At 42.0% G+C, this 27,892-nt stretch overlaps 1 protein-coding gene across 3 annotated transcripts in view; it reads right to left on the reverse strand.

Moving 5' to 3' along the window:
* ATRNL1 (attractin like 1) overlaps nt 1-27,892 on the reverse strand; it is an 814,147-nt gene that overhangs the window by 5,880 nt on the left and 780,375 nt on the right. Inside the window, exon 29 of one of the 3 annotated variants that reach the window (XM_070057170.1) lies at nt 12,525-12,856. The exons of the other annotated variants lie outside the window; for them this stretch is intronic. Coding sequence (XP_069913271.1) covers nt 12,825-12,856 — 32 coding nt within the window. The 3' untranslated portion in view covers nt 12,525-12,824. Of the gene's footprint in view, nt 1-12,524; nt 12,857-27,892 lie in introns of those variants that run through there. 3 annotated transcript variants of the gene reach the window in all.

A 27,892-nucleotide genomic window follows, 5' to 3' on the forward strand; every position in this document is an offset into this window, starting at 1 on the left:
CTGTCTTGAAGGACATGTGAGAAAGTCTCCTGGGGGGTCGAGTTGTGCTATTCATAAATGGACATGGAAAAAGACAATTTGTTAAAAAAAATTACTGGTAAGATGTTTTAGGTATATAAAAAGGACCTTGAGTCTTATTGGGAGAACGTGATCCCATATATGAACCTCTAACTACCATAGGTAACCAAATAGGTTATTGTGTTGTTACACTGATTTTTTTTTTTCATTGTTTGTCCCTTTATTGGAAGGAACATGTGAGAAGATGCTCAGGACAGTGCAGACTTTACAAATTTATGCAAATGCTGCTGAACCTAATGCCCTTGGTCTTCATAACTATACATGAGTCATTTTTGTTTCTGTTGGGTCCCATGAAATTCTCAAGTAAAACAAAACGCATCAAATCATAACACTAAACCAAGAGGCCAGACAGCTTGGTTTAGCTCATGTTCCTTTCTCCAAGGTCATGAAGACTTGACTCCGAATTGAGCTGATCTAATGCCCGGATCCTCACGGACATCTTCTCTACACGATGCTCTTGGAGGAAAGCCTCATTTTTGGATCTTGTCCTAGGAAGAGGCTGTTGAATTATTTGATTTCTAAGGCTCAGTTTATTCTAGAAGCTTCCTGGAACAGGGATTGTCAACAGCATGCAATGCCCATGGACAGACGTGAAGGCCATCAGAGGAAGGTAAAGCAGCCCCGTGCAGCATTGCAGAAGCCAAGGGAGGGCAGACCAATGGCATCTCTCACCATGGGACCAGCAGGATAGGGTCTGCTGACGGACGGGCCAGCATCTGGTGATCTTGGAGTCATTCTGCACTCACGAGAATGGACGCCTAGAATGGGGGTGCGAGGAAGTGGGGCCAGCAGACCCAAGTCCTATGTTTAAGATGTTCAGCAATGGAAAGAGAAAAGTAGGCTTATCCACTTGGAGCAGGCAACAGGGTCAGATGAAACATGCGTACATGTGTGTGGCTACATGAGTCTGTGGAGCCTCAAGTACATTTGACAACAGAAAAGAGGGTATTTGTGGAAAAGGATAAATTATGGTGTTAGAAAGGGAAGGGATCACTAAATTACAATAATTACTGGCTAGGCTAATAGTCTTGTACAAATAGATTTACTCATTCTCTCAGGATATCCAATATGACCCCGATACCCTAGAGATAACACAGTATTCAGAGTTTAAATAGAAATTGCTCTCTCGACCCAAAAGTCTTCAAAAAGAGCACATGTTAAGTTCTGAAGTGCACAACAGAGATGCTTTAGCCAATTATTCTTCTGTAGTAAAAAAATTATCTTCTTTTTTCTTTAATCATTGGAGCCCAGAACATTATAATTTTTCTTGAATCACAGACTTAGGCTGTGATAACTAAAGGTCAGGCAGACCTTAAGTTTCCACAGATCTCCTGGCAGGCTTCTGTCAAAATTTACAACTTCCTGCCATCTCATCCTTGGCATCATTGTGTCCAGAGATGGCCAAACATGACAAATAATGTACATCTCCTTTAATGTGCACTGAGACCACTTACACTAATTCCAATGAGCGTAACATCCAACTATGAAATCATGTTCTTCATTAAACCACGGCATGACCAAGTCCAAAGAAACTTAGGAAAATAATACTTTCCCAAGTGTGGCTGCAAATGGTGTTTTCCTTACAGTGCCAGGAGAGAGAGAAGTAAACAGTGTGAACTGCCTACACAAGAAATCCTAGGCTAATTCAAAACTGTCGCTGCATCTTTGACTTTCACGGTAAATGAAGTCCAAAACCTAATTAAAGTAGTATCTCTCACAACATATCCTGCGTTTACTAATGATTCTGAAGCTTAGGAATATGCTCAGTTGAGAAATCATAACCTATAGTTCAGCTCTTAATTGACAACTAAAATGGCAAATTATGCTTACTGTTAATTTGACAGCTCTCTGTCCTTTCCTGTGAAAATATAACAGTCAACCACACTTCCAGATTCTGTGTCCATGCAATCGTGGGTAGGAAACCTCGCAGTCCTCTGGTCATGACCTTTGAGTGTCCACCACGTGCACTCCCACTGGACACTCAGGGTTGCTTGCCCTAGGTCTCCTCTTCTTGCTGGGCGAAATGTTACATTCTTCCAGATTTAAACTTGGGTCCTTCACTGGACCACGCAGTGTGTATTCTATCATGAGCTGTTCTTTATCAACCTTGTAATTTAATTAAGACAAGCACAATAACTATAAGAACTGCATTTGTGTGTGGCATATCTTAAACGTAATGTTAAACAAGCTTTTTATTACTAATTTTACAATTCTTTATGTCTAGTATATGGTAAAGTTTTAACAAAAAACAACCCGGAAATTGCTAGGTCCTCTTTCAACCTACAAGAGGACCCGGATACTAGAGCGAACGGGAGACACATCCCTGTCGCCTGGATCCCGCAGGGTGCAGAGGACTCATTATAGAAAGAGATGAAGTAGTCGCGTTGCTGCCCTTCAGCATGCCTGGTGATGGCAGAGGATCTAATTTTCTTAATTGATAAAAAGAAAAGTCAAGTCAGTAGCACTTTACAAAAGACAATCTTATCTTACCCATCCCCTAAGTGTAACATTTACGTGCTATGGGAGACTGGAAGATAAGAGCCAGATAATGGCCAGGCCATATATAAAATACCACAGAACTCTGATCTGTTCTGCTCAGAAAACAAATCCATTACCTCTGACTGCCAGCCCAGCAAGGCAGCCTGCTGTGTGTCGGACCTACATGTAGGAAGTGGGTCCACTAGCTCTAGTAACAATCTGCTGTACGAGTGCCTCTGATCCCCAGGCCTTGATTCACAGCCCGTGTCTTCCCTAATGTCTGTCTTTTCTTCCAACTCACCACAACCAGAGAAAGCCAAACATGGAGGCTGGCCCAGGCGGAGGATGCCCGCTCGCTTGTCGTTAGCGGCTCCAGCTCCCCAGGACAGCAGCCTCCAGCCCAGGCAGCACTGGGGCTTCCCCTCTTCCCACCAGGAAGCTCTCCTGTTCCTCCACCTGCTTTTGGGTCGATGCCGTGAAGCACACGGTGGTGGCTGACCCCCTTGCTACAGCAGGCTCAGAGTCAACAGCTTCAGCTCGTTTTCATTTGGTTGGTCTTGGTTTATTTCCACACGGGCAATGAAGAGATAAGGATAGCTTGAGATAACTCCAGATTTTTAAAAAGAGATAAATAAAGTAAGTGATGTACAGGCAGGTTCCTTGTGTTGGCCGTTGTGGCACACATTCTCCTGCCATAGAGTTCCCCAGACTTCTTTCCCCTGGCTGGTTTTCTGGGAATGACCCTGAACCCTGCACGCCACAGGAGGAAGTGCTTCCTCTTAGTCGGAAGCTGTGCAGTGGTGCGTGCTGCGTGGCCACGAGTTCCATTAAAATCAGGTCACTCCAGAAGATCATTTTTCAAAACGTCACACAAATCATCCTATGAAATCCACTTATTGTGTTCGCTAGGCCTAGCATAGTTCCTTGTTATCAAAGCAATACAATTAACCGGGGGGACAATTCATTATTTTAGACTGGCGGTCTACAGGAATTTCATTTACCATGTCAAGATGATGCACAGACACTTCGGGCCAGCAGAATTTACATCAAAATATATGGGGGCTTCAATAAGAATGCTGGGGCTCAAGTATTTATTATGCACTTTACCTTTTTGCACTTCTAATTCTTAAACACCAGACACTATGACATTTAGATTATTTAAATATGAAGTATAAACCTCATAAGAAAGAACCATCTTCTGTTTGCCACGCCATTTTCCACGGCCTCTTGGTGCTTCCAGATGGAGCCTGCTGGCCTGGAGCACTCCTAGGAGCTGCTCTGGGTCGCTCAGGGCAGGACAGGTGCAAAAAGGCACAATTCCTCTGGGACCATGGGAGCTTCCTCCCATGAAAATGGACACAATTCAGTGGTTTCTGGGGTAGACACCAAGAATTACCACAGCTCTTCTGTAAATAAGTAGAATGTATGTGAAAAATCAAACCCTTCTTTATCCATAACCTTAGAAAAGACAAACTTTCTTCCTAAAATTTAAGAACTTCGTTTCTCTACCCTAAAGAGGAAACAGTGTAAATGACAAACAGCTAAATATTTAAATGGTAAATATATCTTTTTAGACCACTAAATCTGCAATGAAATCCACCAAGGAGAAACATCAGGAATTTAGTTATTGTTAGTGAAACTCTAGTTTTCCCTAATGAAAGTGAAATGTACTAGTAGACTCGAGCAGTAACAATCCAATCATAAAATTACTGATGTGTGTTTTTTTACAATTATGCAGAACAATTAATAAGTACAGTAATAAAACACTGCACATCAAGTGAAATTGCCCTGGAAAGAACATTCCCAGTTTATATACAAACATAGCACTTCTATTTTACGTTTGTGCAAAAGCCACAGAAAAGTCATTCATTTTGAAATGCTCTCCTCCCAAGTCTGTGTAAAAGAAGGCACTACTATATATTTTAATTTTCCAGGAAAACAGCTTCATTAGGCGTGAAAGGTTAATTGCAGGTTTAAGTGGAGTTCAGGGCACGGTGCGGGGTCTGTAGTGAGCTGCGCAGTCTGCTTCAGGAAGACTGAATGAGTGCAATAAACTGTTTGCCCTGCTGAAATGTTTTACTACCTCATTTACTATCTGTCTTCTTTTACTGCTTGTATTTGTAGTTCTTCTAAACCTTTAATGGCTACAGTTTTATTTCACTGTAATCAGATTTAAATGGAAATACCATGCTGGGATGTTTAAATGTTTTCCTTCTGATTGTATATAGCTACATACTACTGAGCAGAGTCTTGGCTATCCTTCTCATGATTAAGAAAGTGACTTTGGGAAACTTTGTTGCTACATAGACTCAGCTATTGTGCAGACAATTTAACATTCAGGGTGGCCACCCTTGCCAATATGCAAGTAGGGCTGGATGCATAATTAGAAAATATGCATTTCCATTTTAATTTATCTCTTGGAAGGCCAGCACAACTGAAGTCATTATTAGGCAAAATTCCAAAGGTTACATTGTTGAACAAAAATTGAAATACTTCAAATCTTGAAGACACTAGAATGACAAATGGACTAGTCAAAGCTGTCTGAGAGTTTAAAACAATGTTTCCCTTCACCTCCTAAGAGCCAATGACAACTACAAATGCTAATGTTTAAATACAAATGATAATTGCATTCTAGTTATAAATTTTTGTTTGGCCTTTAACATACTGTAATATTTTAAATTTCATTTAAAGATGAGTTATAGAAAATGTAATTTTACTCTAGCACCCCAGATGCCTTATCCAACACTTTCTGCAACATTGCTGAGAACTCCCTAAATTGTACGTGAACTGTCCTCTTATTGGTTAGGATGTGCTGAGCAAACCATGGCCACCTTGTCTCAAATTACTGTTCAGTGCAAATCCGTGTGGTTCTTAGCAAGTGAGGTCTCATCAGTTCTGATTTCAATTACATATGAGGGAGTTTTACTTGGTTCATCTGAAATATTCTGACACTTGTTTTTAGAGCACAAACATGTATAAGAATCAGCCTTGCAGCTGCCTTGCCACATTGGAAGCCACGTGGAACTCACTTGAGAATTCTCTCTTTAATCAGCTGGGGAAATATATTCTTCCTTCAATCCAAACAAAAACAAAAAAACAAAAATATCCCAATTTCGATATATGATACACATTAGTTTAAGCACTAATCATTCTTAATTTTAGTGTTTACTGCTCACTGAAGAAACTGAACTATGATAGAATTATAATAATGAACATATTTTCATTTTCATTGATGGGCATATTGTATGAATTTACATAAATTTTTAAAATATTTGTTTATTATTTAAGAAGGGAGAGAGGGGGAGAGAGAGAGAGAGAGAGAGAGCGAGAGAGCCATCTTCTAGTTCACTCCCCAAATGCCAACAATGGATTGGCCCAGGCTGAAGCTAGGATCCAGCTCTCTCACACAGTGCCAGCTGCCTAATTACTGGAGCCATCATCATTGCCTCACTGCATGCTCACTGGCAGGAAGCTAGAACTGGGAGGAGAGCAGGGACTTAAACCCAGGCACTCTGATAGGGAACGTGGATGTCCCAACTGCTGTGCTAAATGCTTGCCCACACTGTAGTTACTTCCGTTTATCTAGCAGTAAAATGTCACCAGCTGCTTTAAATAAGTTATATATGTGAAAATATTTTATAAGCCACCAAGTTCATGCACACTGTTATTAATTTCCATATTAAAACAATCAGTTACTACTAATGATAAGAAATCACAAAGAAAGGACAAATGCTCCCAAAACTCCAAAGTCCTAAAAATTAAAAAAAAATTTTTGAAGAACAAATTATTTCATTCAACAATTATTTCTTGAGTACCCTCTGTGTGCTGGACACTTCCCTAGACACTAAGGAGTTATCAGTAAATAAGAAAGGCAAAAAATAAAAGATTCTGCACCTCATGGAACTTTTATTATGGTGGATCTACCTCATGTATTCTTTTGACCAAATTATTGTAAGGATTAAATATAAAGGATTTAGAACACCAGGCACATAAATGCTCAGAAATTTCAGCCAAAAACATCCTCCCCCTCCTCATCCTCATCGTCATCATCATCATCATGTGAAAAGCCTAAAGCTAAATAATAAACAATAAACAAAACATGGCACACCCAAAGATTTTGCTTCTATCCATTGGTTGCATTCACGCATTCAAAAACCAGTATAGGGCTGGCATTGTGGCACAGCAGGTTAAGCCACTACCAGCTATGTTGGTATTTGATATCAGAGTTCTGGTTTGAGTCCTGGATGCTCTGCTTATAATCCAGCTTCCTGCTAATGTGCCTAGGAAAGCAGCTGAAGACGCCCCAGTACTTGGGTCTCTGCCACTGTCGGAGACCCAGATGGAGTTATAGGCTCCTGGCTTTCACTTGGTCCTTTGGGGAGTAAACCTGTGGAAGGAAGAACTTTCTTTCTCTCTGTCTCTGTTTCTCTCTCTCCCTCCCTTTCTCTCTCTCACTCTGCCCTTCAAATAAATAATGAAATAAATCTTTAAAACAAAAAAGTGAGTAAAGCTACTGTGGGTTGCAATGCCAAAGCAAGAAGAAGTCTGCTGGAAAGATGGACTTAAAAGACTTGCAGCATCGATACAGGCATCATCATCATCAATGGGGTGACAATGTTCAGTCCTCAAGGCAGAATCAGTCTGATGCCTAGGATCACAAAACTGAGAATTTGCTCTTGAAGACATATATGATGCATATGTGTTACCTACTCATTGGAGAATCGGAAAATAACTGAAACTTATGCTGAAAAAATAGGGGGATAACAATATTCAACAGAGAAAGCATTGTTTATATTAATATTTGGGCTACTTCTAATACTCAATTACTTTTTATCCATTTTTTTCGGAGTTCAAAATGCTTTTGTTTTTTCTTTTCGAGGTTCCTGAAAACTACTGTGTTGCAGTGATCAGGACGCTATTTCTATATCATTGTTCACAGGCAGCCAAATGGGGCACAGAGTGATTAAGTGGCTGGGTCAGGCTCAGACAGCTGGGTGCGGTGGTGACAGCTGAAGCCCTGACTCCACTCGCCTCACTTTGCAGCCACAAGAAGGAAGCTGCCGCTTCAGGGCAGACGCCTACCGCAGCATTTTAAGCCAAATAGAAAAGAAACACAGAAATTGAGAGAAATACAGAGTCAGTTTTGGTCAAAGGCATTAATTACTGCTGATGGCGATAAAAGCAACAATAACACTATAAAGCCAGTGATTCTGCTACCATTGATTGAATGCTTGCTATAAGCCAGACATTGCCCTTGGAACTTTATATGCATTATTTTATTGATGTATGAGTGGATGACACTCCAGAGCAAACTGGCACACATGTATTGAGGACATACTGCAGGTGGTGGCACTGCAGTGATTCTTCTCAATAAGCATCAATTAGGAAGAGATGCCGGGCTCCTGGCTTTGGCAACAACTGCACAGAGGCAGTTTCTGAAGTGGGCCCAAGCCATGAGGGCAAAGAGAGATAGGAATGAGATCTCTGAAGTGGCTGTGGAGGGCAAAGATTCTTGAGAGAGATGCTCTGTGAGTGAGGTTTGAATGATGGAGAACTCACTGGCGTGAGGGGCAGGCTGAGGACCCACACGCTCAACAGCAGGGAGAGCAGGGGTGTCTGGGAAACCTCAGGGCATTCTCTCTAGATGGCCAATGGGAGAATCATGAGAAAGGAGACAGAGAGACAGGCAGAAAAGGGTCCATAAAACAGCCATAAGTGCCAAACTAGGACACTGCTTTATAATCTGCAACCTGAAAGAGCTGTGGAATGATTTCAAGGACTGGAGAGACATAATCAGGGTTTTATTTCAAAGAGGAACCTCCAGAGGTAGCATGAGACATGAACAGGGGATGAGGCTACTATTATTAAAATCAGATAAGGAAGCAGCAATAAGGAGATAAAAGGGATGAATAGGATAGATATTCTGGAGATTACTATGGGAGATGAAAGTAGGGCAGGGTCTAGAATGACTGTCTTTTTGGGCTTGGCTGACTGGTGCCTGCAAACACTATCTACCAGCACATGGTGGAACAGAAACAGCCAGTGCGTGGGGAGGCAGTGGCTCACTTATTTGGTTCCAGAAATCCCAGGCCTGATGACCTGAAAGACATCTTACTGGGGTTCTCTAGTTGGATGTACAGGTAGGGAGCTCAGAGTCAAGTCTATCCCAGAAATGTAGAATCGGGAGTGATACAGGCAGGTAATGCCAGCCATTGCAGTGGTTAAACCTGGAAATCTCAGTGACTTAATGAAGTTGAAAGCTTATTTCTCACGATATTAGGTGTTCCTGGTTGGTGGCAGGGTATGCGGGGAGCAAGGAGGGAACAGCTCTGGTCCACGCAGGTATTCAGGGACTTACACTGATGCCAATTCTGCCATCTTCAATCTGGGGTTTACACGGTTGTCTTGCACACTGGCATCTAGGTGCCAGGTGGGAGATGAGAAAGTGGAAGAGGCAATCCCCTTCTAAACCATTCTGAGCCAGAAAAGCTCACAACACTTTTTTTCCAAAGCCAGTGACAAGCAGTGTTTCCTGACAGCTCTCTTTTTTTTTTTTTTAATTTTTTTTTTGACAGGCAGAGTGGACAGTGAGAGAGAGAGACAGAGAGAGAGAGGTCTTCCTTTGCCGTTGGTTCACCCTCCAATGGCCTCCGTGGCCAGCACGCTACGGCCGGAGTACCGCGCTGATCCGATGGCAGGAGCCAGGTACTTATCCGGGTCTCCCATGGGGTGCAGGGCCCAAGGACTTGGGCCATCCTCCACTGCACTCCCTGGCCACAGCAGAGAGCTGGCCTGCAAGAGAGGCAACCGGGACAGAATCCGGTGCCCCGACTGGGACTAGAACCCGGTGTGCTGGCGCTGCAAGGCGGAGGATTAGCCTAGTGAGCCGCGGCGCCGGCCCTGACAGCTCTTTAGTACCGCGCCGAACCAGGGGCCAGGGTGTAATGTTGAGTGGAAAGCCTGCCTCCTTGTCCTTGGAGTGGCTGTGGCTTCCCTGGTAGAAAGAACAGAGGAAGAAGAGGGCTGAGAGTGAAGACAGGCTCACACAGACACGCAGGAGCACCTAGCACTGAGCTGGCCAGACTCCAGGAAGAGTGGACTGCTACCACCTGTGGCTCCTGTTCCTGCCTGCAGCAAGTAGTACCCAATGCCATAGCCACTGCACGTCCCGCACAGCTCAGTGCGTGGCTTCCAATTCAGAATTCAGGATTCAGAAAGTCCTTTGACAGATTTCTCTGGAAGGGAGTTAAGAGCAGGCGGCTGGCAGGGCCCAGACGTCGCTGCTGGCCTCTGCTCATGCATGTGCCCCCGTGTAGCAGAAAGCGGGGCCACTGCATCCCAGTGAAGTTGGGTCTGGCTCAGTTCAAGGGCTTCCTTGCAGGGAATGTGCACTGGGTCTTGCTACGTAAGGGCATGGGAAGGACTGGATGGACTTCTGCGGGAATGACAACCACACTGGTTATGTCAGGTGTGGTTTGCACTTACTGTTACATGCGGTTTCTCTGAGGCCAACACTGGGCAAGAAATTGGATGTTAAGTCTCCGGGGAGGGAACAGACCAGGCTGGGACCTGATGTTGGGTCTGGCAATCTCTGAACAACCTGATGGTTTTCTGATGCTTTATATTATACCAAACTTTGTCTTTGTAACTCTGCCTACTTCTCTCAACTAGGAGCACCTGGAAAGCAAAACAATGTTTTTATTCAGCTTTACATCCCAATTGTTACTTTAATGTAAGTGTAAAATAAATATGACCTGAATGCAGATGAAACAGTGTAGCTGTGTGCTAAGGAAGAGGCTTCTGATTAGAAGGCTCTGTTTCCCGCCACGCTAAAGGCGCTCTGAAATACAAAGCTGCTTCCTTTGGTTTCTCTAATCCTCATTCTCAGTTGCTGAGGGCAGGGCAGGCGTGATGCAGGTCAGGGGAGGGACCTTGGTGGCATCAACGTGGCCACAGTTAGTCTATTGTTCAGGAGGAGGCCCGGGGGACATGACCTGCCTGGTGCTTCTGTGCTCGCACAGCGCTGAAGCCGGTTCCTAGGGGCTGCGCGTACTAAGCTCACACAGAGAGAGCTACACTAGCCTGCATCTGGCTCAGTCCCTTGGTCACCATTGTCTCTAAACAGGTTTTAATGTCTCTGGCTGTGTGTACAAGATTGACAAAAAATTGAAACAGCTGCCACACTGGCATGGCGTCAAGGCGCTGGCACTCAACTCTCCCCAAATGCCTTTGGAGCGGCCTTCCGTGTTTTAAATCAACTTTGGAAGTCCTTCCAGAAGCTTCCCTCAGTTCTGAAGGAATCACTTCAAAGGGAAAAATCAGTTCACCTTTCATATTCTGATCGCTCTCCCGAGACTGGTGCAGTGTTAGAGGCAACACAATTTTTTGTTGTTGGTAAATTTTTTTTAAGTTCAGATACCTACTTATAAGAAATTAGATTACAATTTTGAATCAAAGTTAAATAGTATGGGTGATGCTGTGTGTTCTTGTTTTCCATAGCATCTGTGTGAAATTAGGCAAATATAGGAGATAGATAAAGGCATAGAATATCACATCACACAGATACACGGCAATAAATATTAAAAGACAGCTATCAACTAAAAATACGGATTTTAGCATTTTTCAAGGTGATGGTTCTGCTCCCTTAAGCTCATAGCAGTTAATATTTTTAAAAGATCAACACTAAAATAAATAGAAAATGCACAACTATTTCTGCAAAGTCAAAATATTATTTTCACAAATTTCATTCCAGAATTTTTTTTTTTTTTTTTGACAGGCAGAGTGGACAGTGAGAGAGAGAGACACACAGAGAGAGAGAGGTCTTCCTTTGCCATTGGTTCACCCTCCAATGGCCTCTGCAGCCAGTGTGCTGCAGCCGGCGCACCGCGCTGATCCGAAGCCAGGAGCCAGGTGCTTCCTCCTGGTCTCCCATGCGGGTGCAGGGCCCAAGCACATGGGCCATCCTCCACTGCACTCCCGGGCCACAGCAGAGAGCTGGCCTGGAAGAGGGGCAACCGGGACAGAATCCGGCGCCCTGACTGGGATTAGAACCCAGTGTGCCGGCGCTGCAGGCGGAGGATTAGCCTATTGAGCTGTGGCGCCGGCCTCATTGGAGAATTTTTAACCTCTACATAAACTCAGATCATGACAAAAATGGGATGGAAAGAATTGTAGGTAAAATTATGTAAATCCTCAATTCTAACCATTTAGATACAATGCAAGGGAAAATGCTATAGAGGATGGTGATTTTTTTCCATTAATGTTATTATAAATTGCTGAGTCCTCACTGAAAGTTATTATAGATGACTTAAATGCCAAAGACATTTAAAAAAAAAACACAGAGGTGTCTTTAGCCAAATCGATCCTAGATAAATCTCCTTTACTGAAGAAAAAGGCAGGATAGTTGGACAGTATATTTCTCAAAATGGATTTGAAACTGCTCTGTGATATTTGCTAAGTGATCCAGGAGCCTGATAGTACACATTCTCCCCAGTAATTCAAAACAGGGGCTTTTGGGAAGTAGTTGTTTAAATGACCTCCTTTAATCTATCAGAGGATGGTATGAAAGTAACCTTCGTTCTCTGAAACGATTTGGAGATGCTGTCTGAGGATGTCCCATAAATGCTGACCCTTCGGAGCGAAAAAAGTATCATTTTGCCCCACTTTGCCTTTGGGAGCAATCAAAGTGGCCTCTGAGCTACTATAAATTGAGAAGTGTCACAGAGTCAGCACCAGTGGGAACCTTTCAGACTCCACAGGCAGGTGGGTAAATCACAGAGGGACCCGACTTCAGAGTGATCTGGAGGCTGCTCATGTTATGGCCGGGGGGATAAACACTGTCCTGCATCCCCTCCTTGGTATCTCGGGACACGAAGAGAATTCTCCTGCACTGGTCCCACAATGCCACGCGACGGTTTCCTGAGTGACTTGCCATGTGTAACTACCTGGAGAAGGGGCACCTAGTTAACCTGAGTTCCTCCTAGGACGGCAATGAAATGGGTTAAGAGATGAATGGAGAGGTAAATTCTGTTTAGCATGTGTCATTACCGAATGCCCACAAGAAAGAACCGAAATGTTCATTTGTGGAAAGAGATGGAAGGTGTTGACTTCTTTATTTGGCATATTCACTTTGAATGTCATCCACCTACTTTTAGTGAGTGCCTGCGTTGGCATAAAGATGAAAAAATGTACTTCCTGATCAACGGCTGATTAGAGCAAGATCTTCTAAGCAGTGGGCTCCGGTCCACGATCTGTAACAGGTTTTCTAATTAGTCTTGTTCTGCTGTCTCTCCTTTTAGCCCTGTGGTCAATGAGTTGTAATGGGAGGAAAGGTATTTTGTTAAATAAAGAAAATAAATTTATAGTAGCATTATATTTTAGAGTCATTCATCAAGAAAGTATAGTATTGCAGAATTACGGAACTATCAGATTTTAAAAAGTGTCTGCCTCAGATTGGCTTTCATATTCTCTCGACCCAAATATTCACTTACTAAAGGTGGAAAAGGCAGAAAATAGTTTTTATTTGCAAAGGTATCTATGACTTTCCCTGGCACAAGGTAAAAGGGGATCTTGAAAGGCCAAATAAATGACTTATTCATCACTGACTGGCTCTTTGAGAACTCCCCCCTGGATTGTTCTTAAAGCACTTTGACAATTTGAGATTGTGATAATCAGAACAAAAGCCAAGTCCCCTATGAATAAAATGAACATTTAATTAATTACACTTTATTCCTCTTTCAATGTCTAGAGATGAAAATAGTAAACCAGTTGTTTTTCTTTGTTCAAGGACTAATTGAGAGAAGAGGATGAAGAAGGAAAAATGCTGATTCCGAGCCAATGGGCCACCACACCTAAGGGCTATCCATTCTTTCTACAGAGCAAGAATTATCTGCAAAGATGGAAAATCCATGCACAAAGAAGCCAGTCCTGATGATCCAGATGCCTAGGTCGGCACTATTCTCAGTTGCATGTCTAAGGGAGTCACAAACAGTGCTACTTATAAAAAATCCTGAGAGCCGTCTGACATGAAATGCGGCCATGTTGCACAGACCTACTTGTGTGAGCATAACTGACTCAGCAGAATATTTTAGCTAAAACAATTATATCCAAAATTACATTTTAATCCAAGTGAAACCAACAGTTGAACTGTAGGTGATGGAACTGCCTGAGTGCTTGACTGAGCTGTTCTTTTTGGCATCCAGTTACTGTGCCCCTTGTAGTATATATGGCTGGATCATGTACCGAGGTTTATGATCCGGCCTGAAGAGTTGTTACACTCTAATTCTGAGCGTGGCCTTTATTTAGATGTGCAATTAAACATTGCAGAGGCAATTTCTGGGGAAGGGAAAAATCCAATAAATCTCTAAAATTACTGTGGGACGAAACAGGTTGTTCAGTAATTTTAACTAATTTTGGAAAAGACCTACTTAGAAGCAGGAAACAAGGAACACAATGTCACATGGAAATAGTTTTTCAACACGTTACAGTGGTATTAAAGTGCGAATTGGACATAGCTAATCGACCACAGCCACTTCCACATCAGGTTCAGGGGAGAGGTTTTCTGAGCTTCTTAAAATGACCCATATTTTAATATGCAGGAATCTCTATCACTTTCTATAGAAGGGCTTCAGGAACTATAGCATTAAACTTAAATACTGCTTCTTTCACAGATTATTCCACCTTTCTTAAACATTTCTATTGGATTGGTATTTGAAAAGTAAGGTAAACTAAAAAATGAAAAAATGTATTTTTCTACATAGAAGCAATCTGTTCGACTTTCCGTCTTTAACATATTGACATACGTTTTGTTTTAGAATTACTCAAAATTAGCTTTGAGATAAAAGTTCATATTAATTATCCCATAATGTAGCCTAATCACTGCTGACATTTTGAAAGAAGATGTTTAGACAGCCAAGATAAAATCTAAAAAGTGGGTATGAAAATATCTTATGTGTTCATCACAGAAAGCCTGTAATACTCTCCCAATAGTTCATTTTCTCTTAAAGCAAAACCTAGCAGTGACCGTGACTGGGGCCAGGATAAACTAACTGGACCCACTGACCTGCTCAAGCCATGAGCTCCTTCTCACATGACACCTCTCTGGTTTGCAGCAAAATAAGCCAAAAGGATTTTGGATACATTTCAGTTTTAATTTCACTGTTTTTTTGATTTTTATGACTTTTAGCATGACAGAAAAATGGTACAGAAGCTGTTAGTAGGAGTATCCTTTAGATTTCTCTCTCAATTTAAAGAGAATTAAGTGGGCACTGAATTCAATCAAAAATTACTTTTTGAATTTAGTGAACATTGAAAATTTTAGTATTTAAAAGGAAGCTTTATTATTATATAAAATTCCTAAATCCCAATAAGAAATAAGTATAAATAAAGGTATCTACAATTTTTTCCTTTTTAAAATTGAGCATAAATTAGTCACTACGGTTTGTTTATTCAGTCAATATAATTAGTTTAAATTCCTTCTTGTTGCAATGAGTGAAAACTAAGCACAAATAAAATTATGATACAAAAAACAAAAGAAGGGACAGGAAGCCCACATCTCACATCAGACTGCTGGAGCTCAAATCCTGGCTCTGCTCTGCTTCTAGCTGCCTGCTAATGTGTAGCCTGGCAGGTAGCAGCCAACAGTTGGAACAGCTGAGTCTCTGCCCCTCACATCGGGGAGCTGGATTGAGTTCCCTGCTCCCCGGCACTTGGGGAGTGAAACCACCAATAGGAGCCCTGTCTGTCTGTAACAGACATAACACTCCTTCACACTTTCTAATGAATAAATAAATAAAAAACTTTTAAGGAGATAAAGAACATTCTGGTTTTGATTCTCTCATGTTCTTCAGGATAATATTCAAAATGGGACTTGTGGATAGTTGTATCAAGGAAGAGCATAATTATTCAGTTGGGTTTAGAAATGCCCCTTTTCTTACAATTCCATTGCAATGAATTTAAATAATCTTAAAAGTCAAGTTCATGGGACCTGTTTCTAAAATCATTCCTTTTTTTTTTTTTTTTTTTTTTGACAGGCAGAGTGGACAGTGAGAGAGAGAGACAGAGAGAAAGGTCTTCCTTTTGCCGTTGGTTCACCCTCCAATGGCCGCCGCGGCCGGCGCGCTGCGGCCGGCGCACCGCGCTGATCCGATGGCAGGAGCCAGGAGCCAGGTGCTTTTCCTGGTCTCCCATGGGGTGCAGGGCCCAAGCACCTGGGCCATCCTCCACTGCACTCCCTGGCCACAGCAGAGGGCTGGCCTGGAAGAGGGGCAACCGGGACAGAATCCGGCGCCCCGACCGGGACTAGAACCCGGTGTGCCGGCGCCGCTAGGTGGAGGATTAGCCTAGTGAGCCGCGGCGCCGGCCTCTAAAATCATTCCTAAAAAATCCTGTTCTATTAGTAAAGATGGCTTCCAAACACATACATACACACAGAGTATTAGATTAAGGCCTATGAACTAAAAAATTGCAAAGTATCCTGTTAAGCCTATACTGGTACTCTTTATATTATCAATATGAACAGAAGAAAAATACTTCCCTATAAGAAATTTGATTTACTTCTTGATCAGAATATTCAAACAAGGAAATGATAAGATAGTGATGATCAAAAACTAAACGAGGTCTTCAATTTGAGATAATTAATTAATAGACAATTCTCTTTTCCAGGGATACATGGAACCAGACATTTATTAAGGAACTTCTTAGACTTTCATACAAAGTAATTAATATGGCTTCACTATAGAAAATTATATTCTGATGACTTCCTGTTCAGGTTACATGAATTGTATGTAAGGAAAAGCGTATGAAGTCTAAGATTTTCATTCCATCCAAGTATTAAAATTTGTGTTTGAATATAGTTCCTTTCATTAACATTAAATCTGTTAGCCTTAATTTATGAAAAAAGACTGCTAAGCTTTACCACAATAGTTTGCACAGCTTTAATTTGCATTCATGAAAAAACACAATAAATTAATTTGCTACTTGGAAAGAACTTGACAAATGCATTAATCATGCAGAAACTGAATTCAGTTTTCTTTACTCTTTCTCACAAAGATTGATGTAGATAAGGCTACTGATTTAACATTCTGTAAGCAAAATGAGATGTAATGATATAACAGGGATATTCATAGAACCAGAGAATTGTAGCACTGGAAGGAGCTTTAGAAATTCCCTGGATTTTAACAAATAGGGAAACACACAGTCAGTCTCCCAGTTTCAAGGAGAGGAATAATGCAGAGGGATTGTTTTCATTTTCTTTGTTGGAAACTACCGTAAAAGCTAGAATTAGTCAAGTACTGACTAAGATGGCATTTACATTATATCAGTTACCCTTGAACTTCTCTCCAAGGTTTTGAAAGTAGAGCTCAGAAATGATGCTGAATCATAATATTAAAAATGTACTGCAGAATTTAATTTTTCTTTTATTTGACAGATGGAGTTAGACAGTGAGAAAGAGAGACAGAGAGAAAGGTCTTCCTTCTGTTGGTTCACCCCTCAAATGGCCATTACAGCAGGAGCTATGCCGATCTGAAGCCAGGAACCAGGTGCTTTTCCTGGTCTCCCACGTGGGTGCAGGGGCCCAAGGACTTGGGCCACAGGAGAGAGCTGGACTGGAAGAGGAGCAACCGGGATCAGAACCCGGCGCCCATATGGGATGAGGCGCTGCAGGTGGAGGATTAACCAAGTAAGCCACGGCACCGGCCCAACAGAATTTAATTTTTAAAAAATAGAATGCAAATAGCACTAAAACTGTTGCCAACACCTACACTGTGCACTGATTCTTTTGACAAGTCAATGAAATATTGTCAAATACATTTACAAGTTTGTATCACTGTGAAAAGGTTTGGATAAGAAATATGCAACAGAAAAATATTGTATTGGAAATATTTATCTTACTTTGCTATTTGTCTTTTTACTTTTTTCTCTGGAACCAAACTTTTGATTTTATAAATAGTTCAAGTCACAGATCATCTTTATGATTCCTGTGTTCATATGCTGCTCGGAAAGGTCTTTCCTATTTTTAGATCACAACAAAGATTTCCCTATGTTATTGTCTATTGCTTTTTAAAATATTTAATTTTCTGGTATTACAAAAAAATGAAAATGAAATTACTGAAACTAACAATAATCACAGTATTCTTAGCAAATGTTCAAACTTTATTAATGATATTCAAATAAAATAGAATTTTTATTTTTAAGCTGGTAACATACCTGTACACATATTATACATGTGTATCTACACGGAATGCACATAGGTACATATATACTCATTATGAGGTTGCTTGAAGATGTTGATATAATAATATAAACCAACAGAACCACCTCACTAGTGCCACTTTGCTATCATTAAAAAACATTTTCATCCTTGAGTAAGGCTTGGACAAAATTAATACTGTGACTGACTACAGAATGATCTTAAAACATTGAGAAGATTTTTGCAATTCACACATGATGATGAATTCCCTTAAGTGGTTCACATTCTCCCTTCATGGTGAAGCAAAGAAACACTAAAATGTTCAGACTAGGAAGAAAATAACTCACTCACTGTGTGGCCATGCCCGGGTATTTCTCCTGTGCTAAACATTCTATGTTCTTACCTCATTGTGTTTTTGTGTCTGTGGAGATAATTTTAATTTTTTTACCTATTAACCAAAATTGACATTATGATCAAAGGCTTATTGGCTCCACTAAATAAAGAATTCCACAAATAAGAAATGAAAAGGCTGAAAAGACCCTAGTCCAGCAGAAACATAAGCATGGGCTATCCATAAGAATCAAAGGACAAAAATGTTTAACTTCCCTTAGAGAAAGCAAATTTTAAAATGGCCACAAAATTATTAAAACCATAGTAGAATTTAAAAGCAGTTCTCATACTAGCATACATATCAGCTTGAAAAAAATCAGCATTGGGGCTGGCGCTGTGGCTCACTTGGTTAATCCTCCACCTGTGGCGCCTGCATCCCACATGGGTGCCGGGTTCTGGTCCCGGTTGCTCCTCTTCCAGTCCAGCTCTCTGCTGTAGCCCGGGAAGGCAGTGGAGGATGGCCCAGGTGCTTGGGCCCTTGTACCCGCATCAGAGACTGGGAGGAGGCACCTGGTTCCTGGCTTCAGATCAGCGCAGCGCGCTGACCGTGGCGGCCATTTGGGGGGTGAACCAGCAAAGGGAGGACCTTTCTCTCTCTCTGTCTAACTCTCCTGTCAAATAAAAAAAATGTTTAAAAAAATCAACATTGTTGGAGTATTTTTGCTAACGATAATCGTTATTGAAACCTTACTGACTTTTGAGAAAGAAAACTATCCTGTTTTCTTATTTATATATGTAAAAATTTTGCATTATTTTAAAGTATATTTAATTTTGAAGAGCTGTTTATCTTCAGAAAACCCTAATAGTATTAAATTTAGCTAAAATATTAGATACAAGACACTCTTCATCTGTTTTCTTATTAAAACATACAAATCCAAGCTGAGAAATCATTGGTGTTACTATGAGATAAAGATCACAATTAAAATATTTGGCCACTCTCTCTCTCTCACTGTCCACTCTGCCTGTCCAAAAAAAAAAAAAAAAAAAAAAGAAAAGAAAAAAATATTTGGCCAAACTTAGGTGATGTCAACCTGTCTATGCATATCTATAGAAGTTCAAACTCCAGCAGATGTTGGTGCTGGAACCCCGTGGTGAGCACGCAGACCGGGTTCAGAAGAGTACCACATCCTGGTCCATCGCCCTCTCAACCGCAGCTTGCGCTAACGAGGCTGGCCGCATCCTCAGCCCGCAGAGCCAATATCCACCTGAGCACCGAGGGAAGCCGACGCCCCCTAAGGCGGGGAAGCACATGAATGTGTGGGATGCATTTTTGCTTTCAGGTTTGAAATACAGGAACTTCTGACTGACCCTGAATACCCACAATATTCAGTTAATCTGTTTTTATTGTGTAACAGTTGAAAGTGAAGATTATGAAGGTCATTAAACTTGCAATTATTCTATTAAAAGATGAGGAGATTCACCATTTTACTCTGACCCTTTTTTTAGAAAATCAACTATGGCATGGAGCAGTTTCCTAGCATCTTGTTTCTTCTGAGATTGACGCCAGGTTTACTTGGATGGCACCTGCTACTTGTTCTCGACATCTTTGCTATTTACTTAAGGATCAAACCCCAGTAACAAACAATTGCTGCATCTAGAAGGTAAATGAATGCATTATCGTACTTCAGTAAGTGAAAACTGCAGACACGAAGGTGGGAGGTGTAAGGAATGTAAGAACTGTAACATTAAAACTCATAATTTAAGGCTCTCCCTTCATTCTTTGAAAATATAAATTTCTAAAATTTTCTTTTTAAAAGCAACAACCTGTTTTATTGAGGCATGATTGACACATAAAAGCTGTACATATTTCTTTTTTTATCCTTTAATACATTTAGTCGCTATATATAAACTTTTAAGGCAAAAAGTGTTACATAACTACAACCTATACCAGTCTCCTTTAAATGATCTAAAATTATGTTTCTCTTCTTTTTGTCTCTTATTCTTCCTCTCTCTCTTTTTGTACCACCTCGTTTACTTCATAGCTTCCTTTATATTAAGAATCAGGGGGTGTGATGCTGATATTTGACATCTTTGATTAAATAATGGCATTATCCAAACCTCCTTCTATTCTAATGGGACCTCCTTTTGTGAAACTACAAAAATGTCTACTACAATGTCTCTAATTCTATCTCACTCGGTGAGCAACTTAGACTGTCATATCGTTATTTGATATTGTGGAACTTTAAAATTTCAGATGGCTTCAATAACCATTTCTGTTATTATGCTACTCCTAACTTTTCATTTTAATTCACAGATAATTTACATTTGAATGTCTTCTACTTATACAAGAGTTACAGAAATAACTACTGATATTTTAATGCTTCTTAACATTTTCATGTTTCTCTTAAAATTGTTTTCTGCAATTTTAGTACTAATATCTAAACAATATTGAGTTTATATGACTTCTTTTAATGTGTATTGACTAGACTAGTTCCCTTCTTTTATTAATATTTACATCTAATGCTATAAAAGTGATTATTTTAAAAAGCACAGTAGCAATAACCAGATTTTGGTTAAACATGCAAGTTCACACTAAGGGACAGCTCCAATCCATTCCGTGCACTGTAACACTGTAAGGTGCTCTTCCCTTTCTAAGAGTTACCCTCGGGAATCTCTAGCAAATAAGTCTCGTGCCAGATCTGGCTAGGTGTGTTCCTGTGCCCTTCACAGATTCTGGATGTCTGTAATCCAGGTACATTTATGAATATCCCCCAGCAGGGGACAGGCAGTTGAGTGTCTCAGAATTAGAGTCAACGGTATCCCTCTTGCCCACAACTAGCCTTCCGCCATTTCTCTGCAGGGGTTTGTGCAAGCCTTTTTTCGCCTGAGTTCCATGAGAAGCAACAATGATGGCTGAGGCGAGGCAGAACATGTTAGCACAACCAAGGGTCTGTGGACAGATTTCAATATCTTCATGGTCAACAAATCCAGGACAGGCTGTCCTTGTTTTGAATAAGAAAGACCCAGAGAATTAATAGAACTTTCACAAAACTAAAAATACCATGAACATGCAGTGGTGGAAAATCGTGTGTGAAGGGTGGTCGTCGCTGAGTGTTTTGAGGTGAGTTACAGAGGATGGGGCTGGAGCACAGAGAAGAGAGTACTGGTGGATACAGATGAGCAGACTCCTGAGCCGTTTTATATATGGTATAGACTGAACATGGTCCCCTAATGCATGTGTTGAAGTCCTCACCTCCAATGTGATGACGTCAGTAGGGGGTGCTTTCGGAGATGGTGAGGTCTTCATGAATGTGCTCAGTGCCCTTGTAGAGGGGACCCCAGGGAGCTGCCCTGCCCCTTCACCATGGGACAACGCAGTGAGAAGATGGCAGCTACCAACCAGAAAGCAGTCTCACAGCACAGTAACTGTCAGACCTGCATGTCAGATGCCTCAGAAATAAACATCTGTCACTTAAGCCCGTAATCCAAATGGGCAATGGATAACACACACACACACATACACACACACACACACCCCGTATACATGGTGTGTGTACATAGTGCATATGTATTTACGTGTGTGTATATATTTAATATTGGTGTGTATGTACACTTTCAGTATGGTATCTATAGCACAGAATGCCAGAACATTTACGATCATTTTATCTGAAGAAAAACAGACAAAACTCACTATGACTTAAACGTTTGCACGGTTTGATGAAAGACTTAGCAGGAAATAATTAGACATGTGGGAAATTTCCAATATGCCGTCTGCACCTTTCACTGGAGAACTCTGGGCGGAGATCGTAATGAGGAGAGCTGTATCAGAAAGCATTCTCCATTCTGTTGCACTTCCTCCAGGCTGAGTGAACCCACCATTTCTTACTAAGTGTGTTCTGTTTAGCATTTCAGCCAGCTTTCCAATTTAGCTAACATTCAGGTTCTCTTGTTCGCTTATTTACTTGTGCTCCCAAGTAGGATGTGAACTCCCCATTTTCTGCAGCACAATCTGTTGGCCCTCATCTTTTGAGGCTCTGCCTGTGCAAACTCAGGCTCTGTCAGCAGCAACTGGAAGGGCGGACACCAGAGGAAGTGAGCTTCTTCACGCGGGGTTCTCTCTGCCTTCCTGCTGCTGAGTCAGGGTCAATCATTTTGCCCACTCATAGTCAATTTCTTACGTTTGCTAATTATCCAGAAATATTTTATACCCACATGCTGTGAAAGAATTCATAGATTCCCGGGGCCAGAGCTGTAGCACAGTGGGTAAAGCCACCGCCTGCAGTGCTGGCAACCCATATGGGCACTGATTCGAGTCCTGACTTCTCCACTTCTGATCCAGCTCTCTGCTGTGGCCTGGGAAAGCAGTAGAAGATGGCCCAAGTCCTTGGGCCCCTGCACCTGTGCAGGAGACATGGAGGAAGCTCCTGGCTCCTGGCTTCGGCCTGGCCCAGTCCTCGCTATTGAGGCCATTTGGGAAATGAACCAACAGATGAAAGATCTCTCTCTCTCTCTCTCTCTCTCTGTAACTCTGCCTTTCAAATAAAATAAATAAATCTTTTAACAAAAATAAAAAAGAATTCAGATTCCCAGTACAGATCAGAGGTATAAAACACTCCAGAACATGTCTCTTCTGCCTCTCCAAACTCTGTTCCTCTCTCCAGACCCAGATCAGGACCTAATTCTTCAGTAAGCTTCCCTGATTACCAGGGACTTCACTAAGATTTCTCTCCTGAGCTTCTTCAGCACCTGGAGCCTGTAACACACAATTCGACCTCTGGTGGTTTTATTGTTGACTGTTGTTTTATCAGCTATGACTGAAGAGCTAAGACTGTGTGTACTAACTCCCCATATCCCCTTCCACCCTGAAATCCCTAATCACACTACACCTCTGCTACACAAACTCTCATTAGTTAAGTTTAACAATCTAATTATTTCCTAAAAGTTACTGACACAACTGCCTTGAAATTACTTAACCTTTTCCTGAGAATTTCTTAACTTTGTATTCCACAAGGAATGTAGCTACTGCTACTTGTTGATGTTTACAACTACTTGGAGGGCTAAGAAAAGACAGTAGAAAACAGATCACTGTAAGCTGTGATACATATTACTCATCTCAGATTCTTTACTTTATAAGCAAGGAAAGAAACATTTTGAAAAGGAGTTTAAATATGATATTAACCACTATTTCTGGGACCTATTTACTATTTTAACAATGATTAGAAATAGAATACTACATAAGAAAAGTCAATCAGCCAAAGAATCTTGTTAACAATTATAACGGCAATGATTTTTGTTGCTCTCTTACTTTGCTTCTCGTCTACATGGAGACAGCCGACTGGTAAGCTCTGTGCCGACACTTTTGCTCATCATCGTAACTATCTGGTGAGCTATTTCACAGGGTCTTTGTTCCACATGAAATGATATTTGATAAAAGAGATTTCTCTTTAAATGTTTACTTATTTTCATTTTATTTGAAAGGCAGAGAGACAGAGAGAGATCTTCCATCCAATGGCCTACTCCCTAAATGCGCACAACAGCTGGAGCTGAGCCAGGCCAAAGCCAGGAGCCTGAAACTCAGTTCAGGTCTCCCACATGAGTGGCAGGGAGGCAAGTACTTGAGTTTTCACCTGCTGACTCCCAGGGTATGCATTAGCAGGACTGCAAGCAGAGGAGCTGGGGCTCAAACCAGGTACCCTGTTATGGGATACACGCCTCCCAGGCAGGGACTTCACCACTGTGCCAAATGCCCATCCTGAGATTTCCATTAAAATATTAACCACATAGGAGGTCTTACTCCATAGGAAGTCTGTAGTGCATTTAAACACTTCCTTACCCCCACTGAAATGACATTTGAGAAAACATAAGGGATAAAAACAAAACAAAAACAACATATTGAGCAGACATTTTTGTATTCATTGTTCTATCTAGTCCACATAATCACTACATAAGGTGGATATTATGGCCCCATTTTACAAATGAAGAAACTCAGAATCCCAGATATTACCTAAGATCCTGTAGCTACTAAACCTGGAGTCCGAATTAGAATCCATCTCAATGTTCTGAGTATCTTACCAACCTGCAAGGTTACAGCATTTGCAATGTCGCCACCTACAGGACGGATTGCACAATTTGTATGGTTTGCACCTGCCAGGAGGCTCCTCTTCATTTGTGGGGAAAACAAGAAAACTTGGAACTCAACTCTTGTGCCACCCCTAGACACATTTACAGATGGAGGCCAATCCTGAACCTGGTTCTGTGACGTCCTCTAAATGCCCAAACAGAAGGAGAACGAGGGGTGTTGGCAGCTTGAAGTCAGAGTATCAGGACGTCCTCTGGGTCAGAGACGGAGCTTCCAGAAAAGGGAAGAGCCTGACCTCCCAGGGCTGCAGCTAGTACCAACACCCAGAAGTCTATGGCAGACCCACAGTACCTGAGGAGCTGGGGTGTCTGGCAGCCCACATCATCGGGATGTCTTCCCCAAAGAAGTTTTCAAATAAGGCTTTCATGAATTCTAATGAATGTAGGATTACAAAATGGGAGTCAGTACAGAAACCAGGATTTGTTTTACAGAAATGTACCATGCCATCAAGTACTATATATAGCACAAAGTCCACAAGGGTGAGGGGAGCTGAAACCACAGCACCATCCTCACTGCAAGTTCACCTGCTTTAAATGTTACAACCGTTTCCCCCCTTCCTCTGCATTGGCGCAGGACCAATGGACTGAGACTATTTCAAACAAAAGGTCTTTGAGGGCTGAGGCTCTGTGGACTTGCCCTGCCTGAGGAACAGCAGCCAGAGCCAAACAGGTACGGCAGGAATTTAGAATGTTATTTGGGGCTGGTGATCGTGAGGAGGCACAGGCTTAAATCTGAAGCAATTGCAGCCAAGTTGAGGCTAAATTGTGGGTCACTGCCCCTCAGCCGTCACCATCGAGTGACTGGTGAGTATGACACTGAGAATTTAGGGAAGGAGACTGCCCTTCAAAATGGTTCATTTGAACTGGAAAGCCTTCTGAGCACACCAGGAGAAGGCGCTGACTCACTAATGTGCCTGCAAACACTTTAAGACTCTACTTTAAGTGATGCGCTGCTTTGAACAGATAATTGGCCCAATTCTTCCCTTTCTCAGTGTCTGAAACTCCCATTGAAATCAATGAGAATGCATATTCAAAAGGGACGAGAGAACAAAGTTGCAGGTTGAATTAATGGGATAAAGGACTGCAGATCTCTTAAAGCTTGTGCAATTAAATTGTGGCCTCATACAATTCTCTGGGGTCACCAGCGATTTGCTAGCCGAGGAAAGCCAGCTGACTGCACTTTCAGAGGTGTCACAATTTATAGAACGCATTTTGTTAGACATCAACACGTGATCTTTCTCAGCTCAAAATCTACCTCCTCACTAATCTCTTTAGAACCTCATACATTGGAGTCTGGGATTTCACTCACGTACTCATCACCAGCTAAGATCAGCAATCAATCTAGAGGCAAAATCTCCTCTTACAAGTCATGCACAACTAGGCACATATGAATACCTTATTTTTTATAGAATTTTTAATTTATGTGTCATATATATCATACACACTAGTCATCTGTTATCTTTTCTAACTGGACTGGAAGTTCGAACAGGCAATAATTTTGTCTTATCATCACATCCTCAGTATGTTCATCAGTTAAACACCTCGGTGAAGGGTTACACTGATGTGTGACAAAATGGGGATTTGAACCAGATTTCCTGATGCCAATGCTGGTTCTCTTAACCACAGACCTATACTGAGAACTATATCTGGGAGCTGGTATGAGTGTGGTCATCAGAAAGTCTCAGGATCCTGGGAGCCAGCAGGCAACTGGAATTATGTTTGAGACACTGATGACAGCTGGGGAATTGAAGTTCTGTATGGAATGAAAATAGGTATCAGTTAAAATATTATCTTACATGTAGACTACAATTTAGCTTACCAAGTGCCTTTACAGTTTATTATCCATTCCACTAATAACTTCCTTTCTTTCTCTAGTGCCTACGTTCTCCAGTCACATGGCAGCTATCTCAGCTGCTTCTCCACATCGCAGTTTAACACACATTGTCTCACATTTCCTTGTTTGGGTAAGGACAGGGGTCCCTGGGGTGGGGGTGTGTAGGGAGCTCTGCGTAGCCCAGTGGCTCTGCCATGGCTATGTGGCGGTAAGTGGCAGCAGCCAGGGCACCTAGTTCTTAGCTCTGTGGTCCTTCTTTGCCTCACATTCCCTGTCAGGTGTGGAGAAGTTCCCTGCTACTCCATCACTGGCAACATGTGAAGAATGATTGCATTCTCTCACGATATTAATGAGTGGTGGTTTGACATTTCCCCATACTCTTAAATATGCTTTGCCTTATTTGCTATGCCACATAGTTATGTGATAGCTCTCATAAATGTTTCTTACTGTTGCTTATCTCAGCCTCCAATCTCCATTATTATAAATCATGTTGGCTGGATCATCTCTGCTACTGAGTATTTGGCCAAAGTTCTGATTAGTTCCAGCCGGCGCCGTGGCTCAATAGGCTAATCCTCCACCTTGCGGCGCCGGCACACCTGGTTCTAGTCCCGGTCGGGGCGCCGGATTCTGTCCCGGTTGCCCCTCTTCCAGGCCAGCTCTCTGCTATGGCCAGGGAGTGCAGTGGAGGATGGCCCAGGTGCTTGGGCCCTGCACCCCATGGGAGACCAGGAAAAAGCACCTGGCTCCTGGCTCCTGCCATCGGATCAGCGCGCTGCGCCGGCTGCAGCGGCGGCCATTGGAGGGTGAACCAACGGCAAGGGAAGACCTGTCTCTCTCTCTCACTGTCCACTCTGCCTATCAAAAAAAAAAAAAGTTCTGATTAGTTCCTTAAGGTAGGTTCCTAAAAATGTAATAACTGATGGGCTGGCATTATGGTACAATGGGTTAATCCACCACTTGTGATGCTGGAATCCATATCAGAGTGCTGGCTGGGGGCCTGGATACCCTGTTTACAATCCAGCTTCCTGCTAATGTGCCTGGAAATGCAGCAGAAGAGGGCCAATGTACCTGCGCCCCTGCCACCCACATGGGAGACCAGCATGGAGTTCCTGTTTCCTGGCTTTAGCCTGGCACAGATCTGGCTCTTGTGGGCATTTGGGGGAGTAAACCAGTAAGTGGAAGATCTCTGTCTGTTCCACTCTCTCTGCCATTCAAATAAATAAATAGATCTATAATACAATTAGTGATCTCAAAAGTTTGAACTATTTTGAAATTTGTTTTATTTATATTTTTATCCAGGGTATTTCTCACTCCTTTTAATCCATATCACATGATGATTTTTAAAGATTTATTTATTTGAGAGGTAGAGTTACAAACAGAGAGAGGGAGAGACAGAGAGAAGTCTTCCATCTGCTGGTTCACTCTGCAAATGGCCACAACAGCCAGAGCTGGGCCAATCTGAAGTCAGGAGGCAGGAGCTTTTTCTGGGTCTCCCACATGGGTGCAGGGGCTCAAGTATTCGGGCCATCTTCTATTGCTTTCCCAGGCCACTAACAGAGAGCTGGATTGGAAGAGGAGCAGTTGGGACCTGAACTGGTGCCCATATGAGATGCAGGCGCTGCAGGAGGAGGCCCCTATTTCGAAATTCTTGATACCCATTCCCAGTTTATATTACAGAAAGGCTTTTTACATTGTGCTTCAACCAGCAGTGCTTAAGACATACCTGCTTCACCACATGTACCTTCCCATTTATATATAATACATACATTTTTGCTAATTTCACAGGTGAGGATTATGATTTTGGTATATATTTTGACCACCAAACTATAGGCTTTTAGTAATTT

This window comes from Oryctolagus cuniculus, chromosome 15 (assembly GCF_964237555.1).
Source record: "Oryctolagus cuniculus chromosome 15, mOryCun1.1, whole genome shotgun sequence".
NCBI classification, from domain to species: Eukaryota; Metazoa; Chordata; class Mammalia; order Lagomorpha; family Leporidae; genus Oryctolagus; species Oryctolagus cuniculus.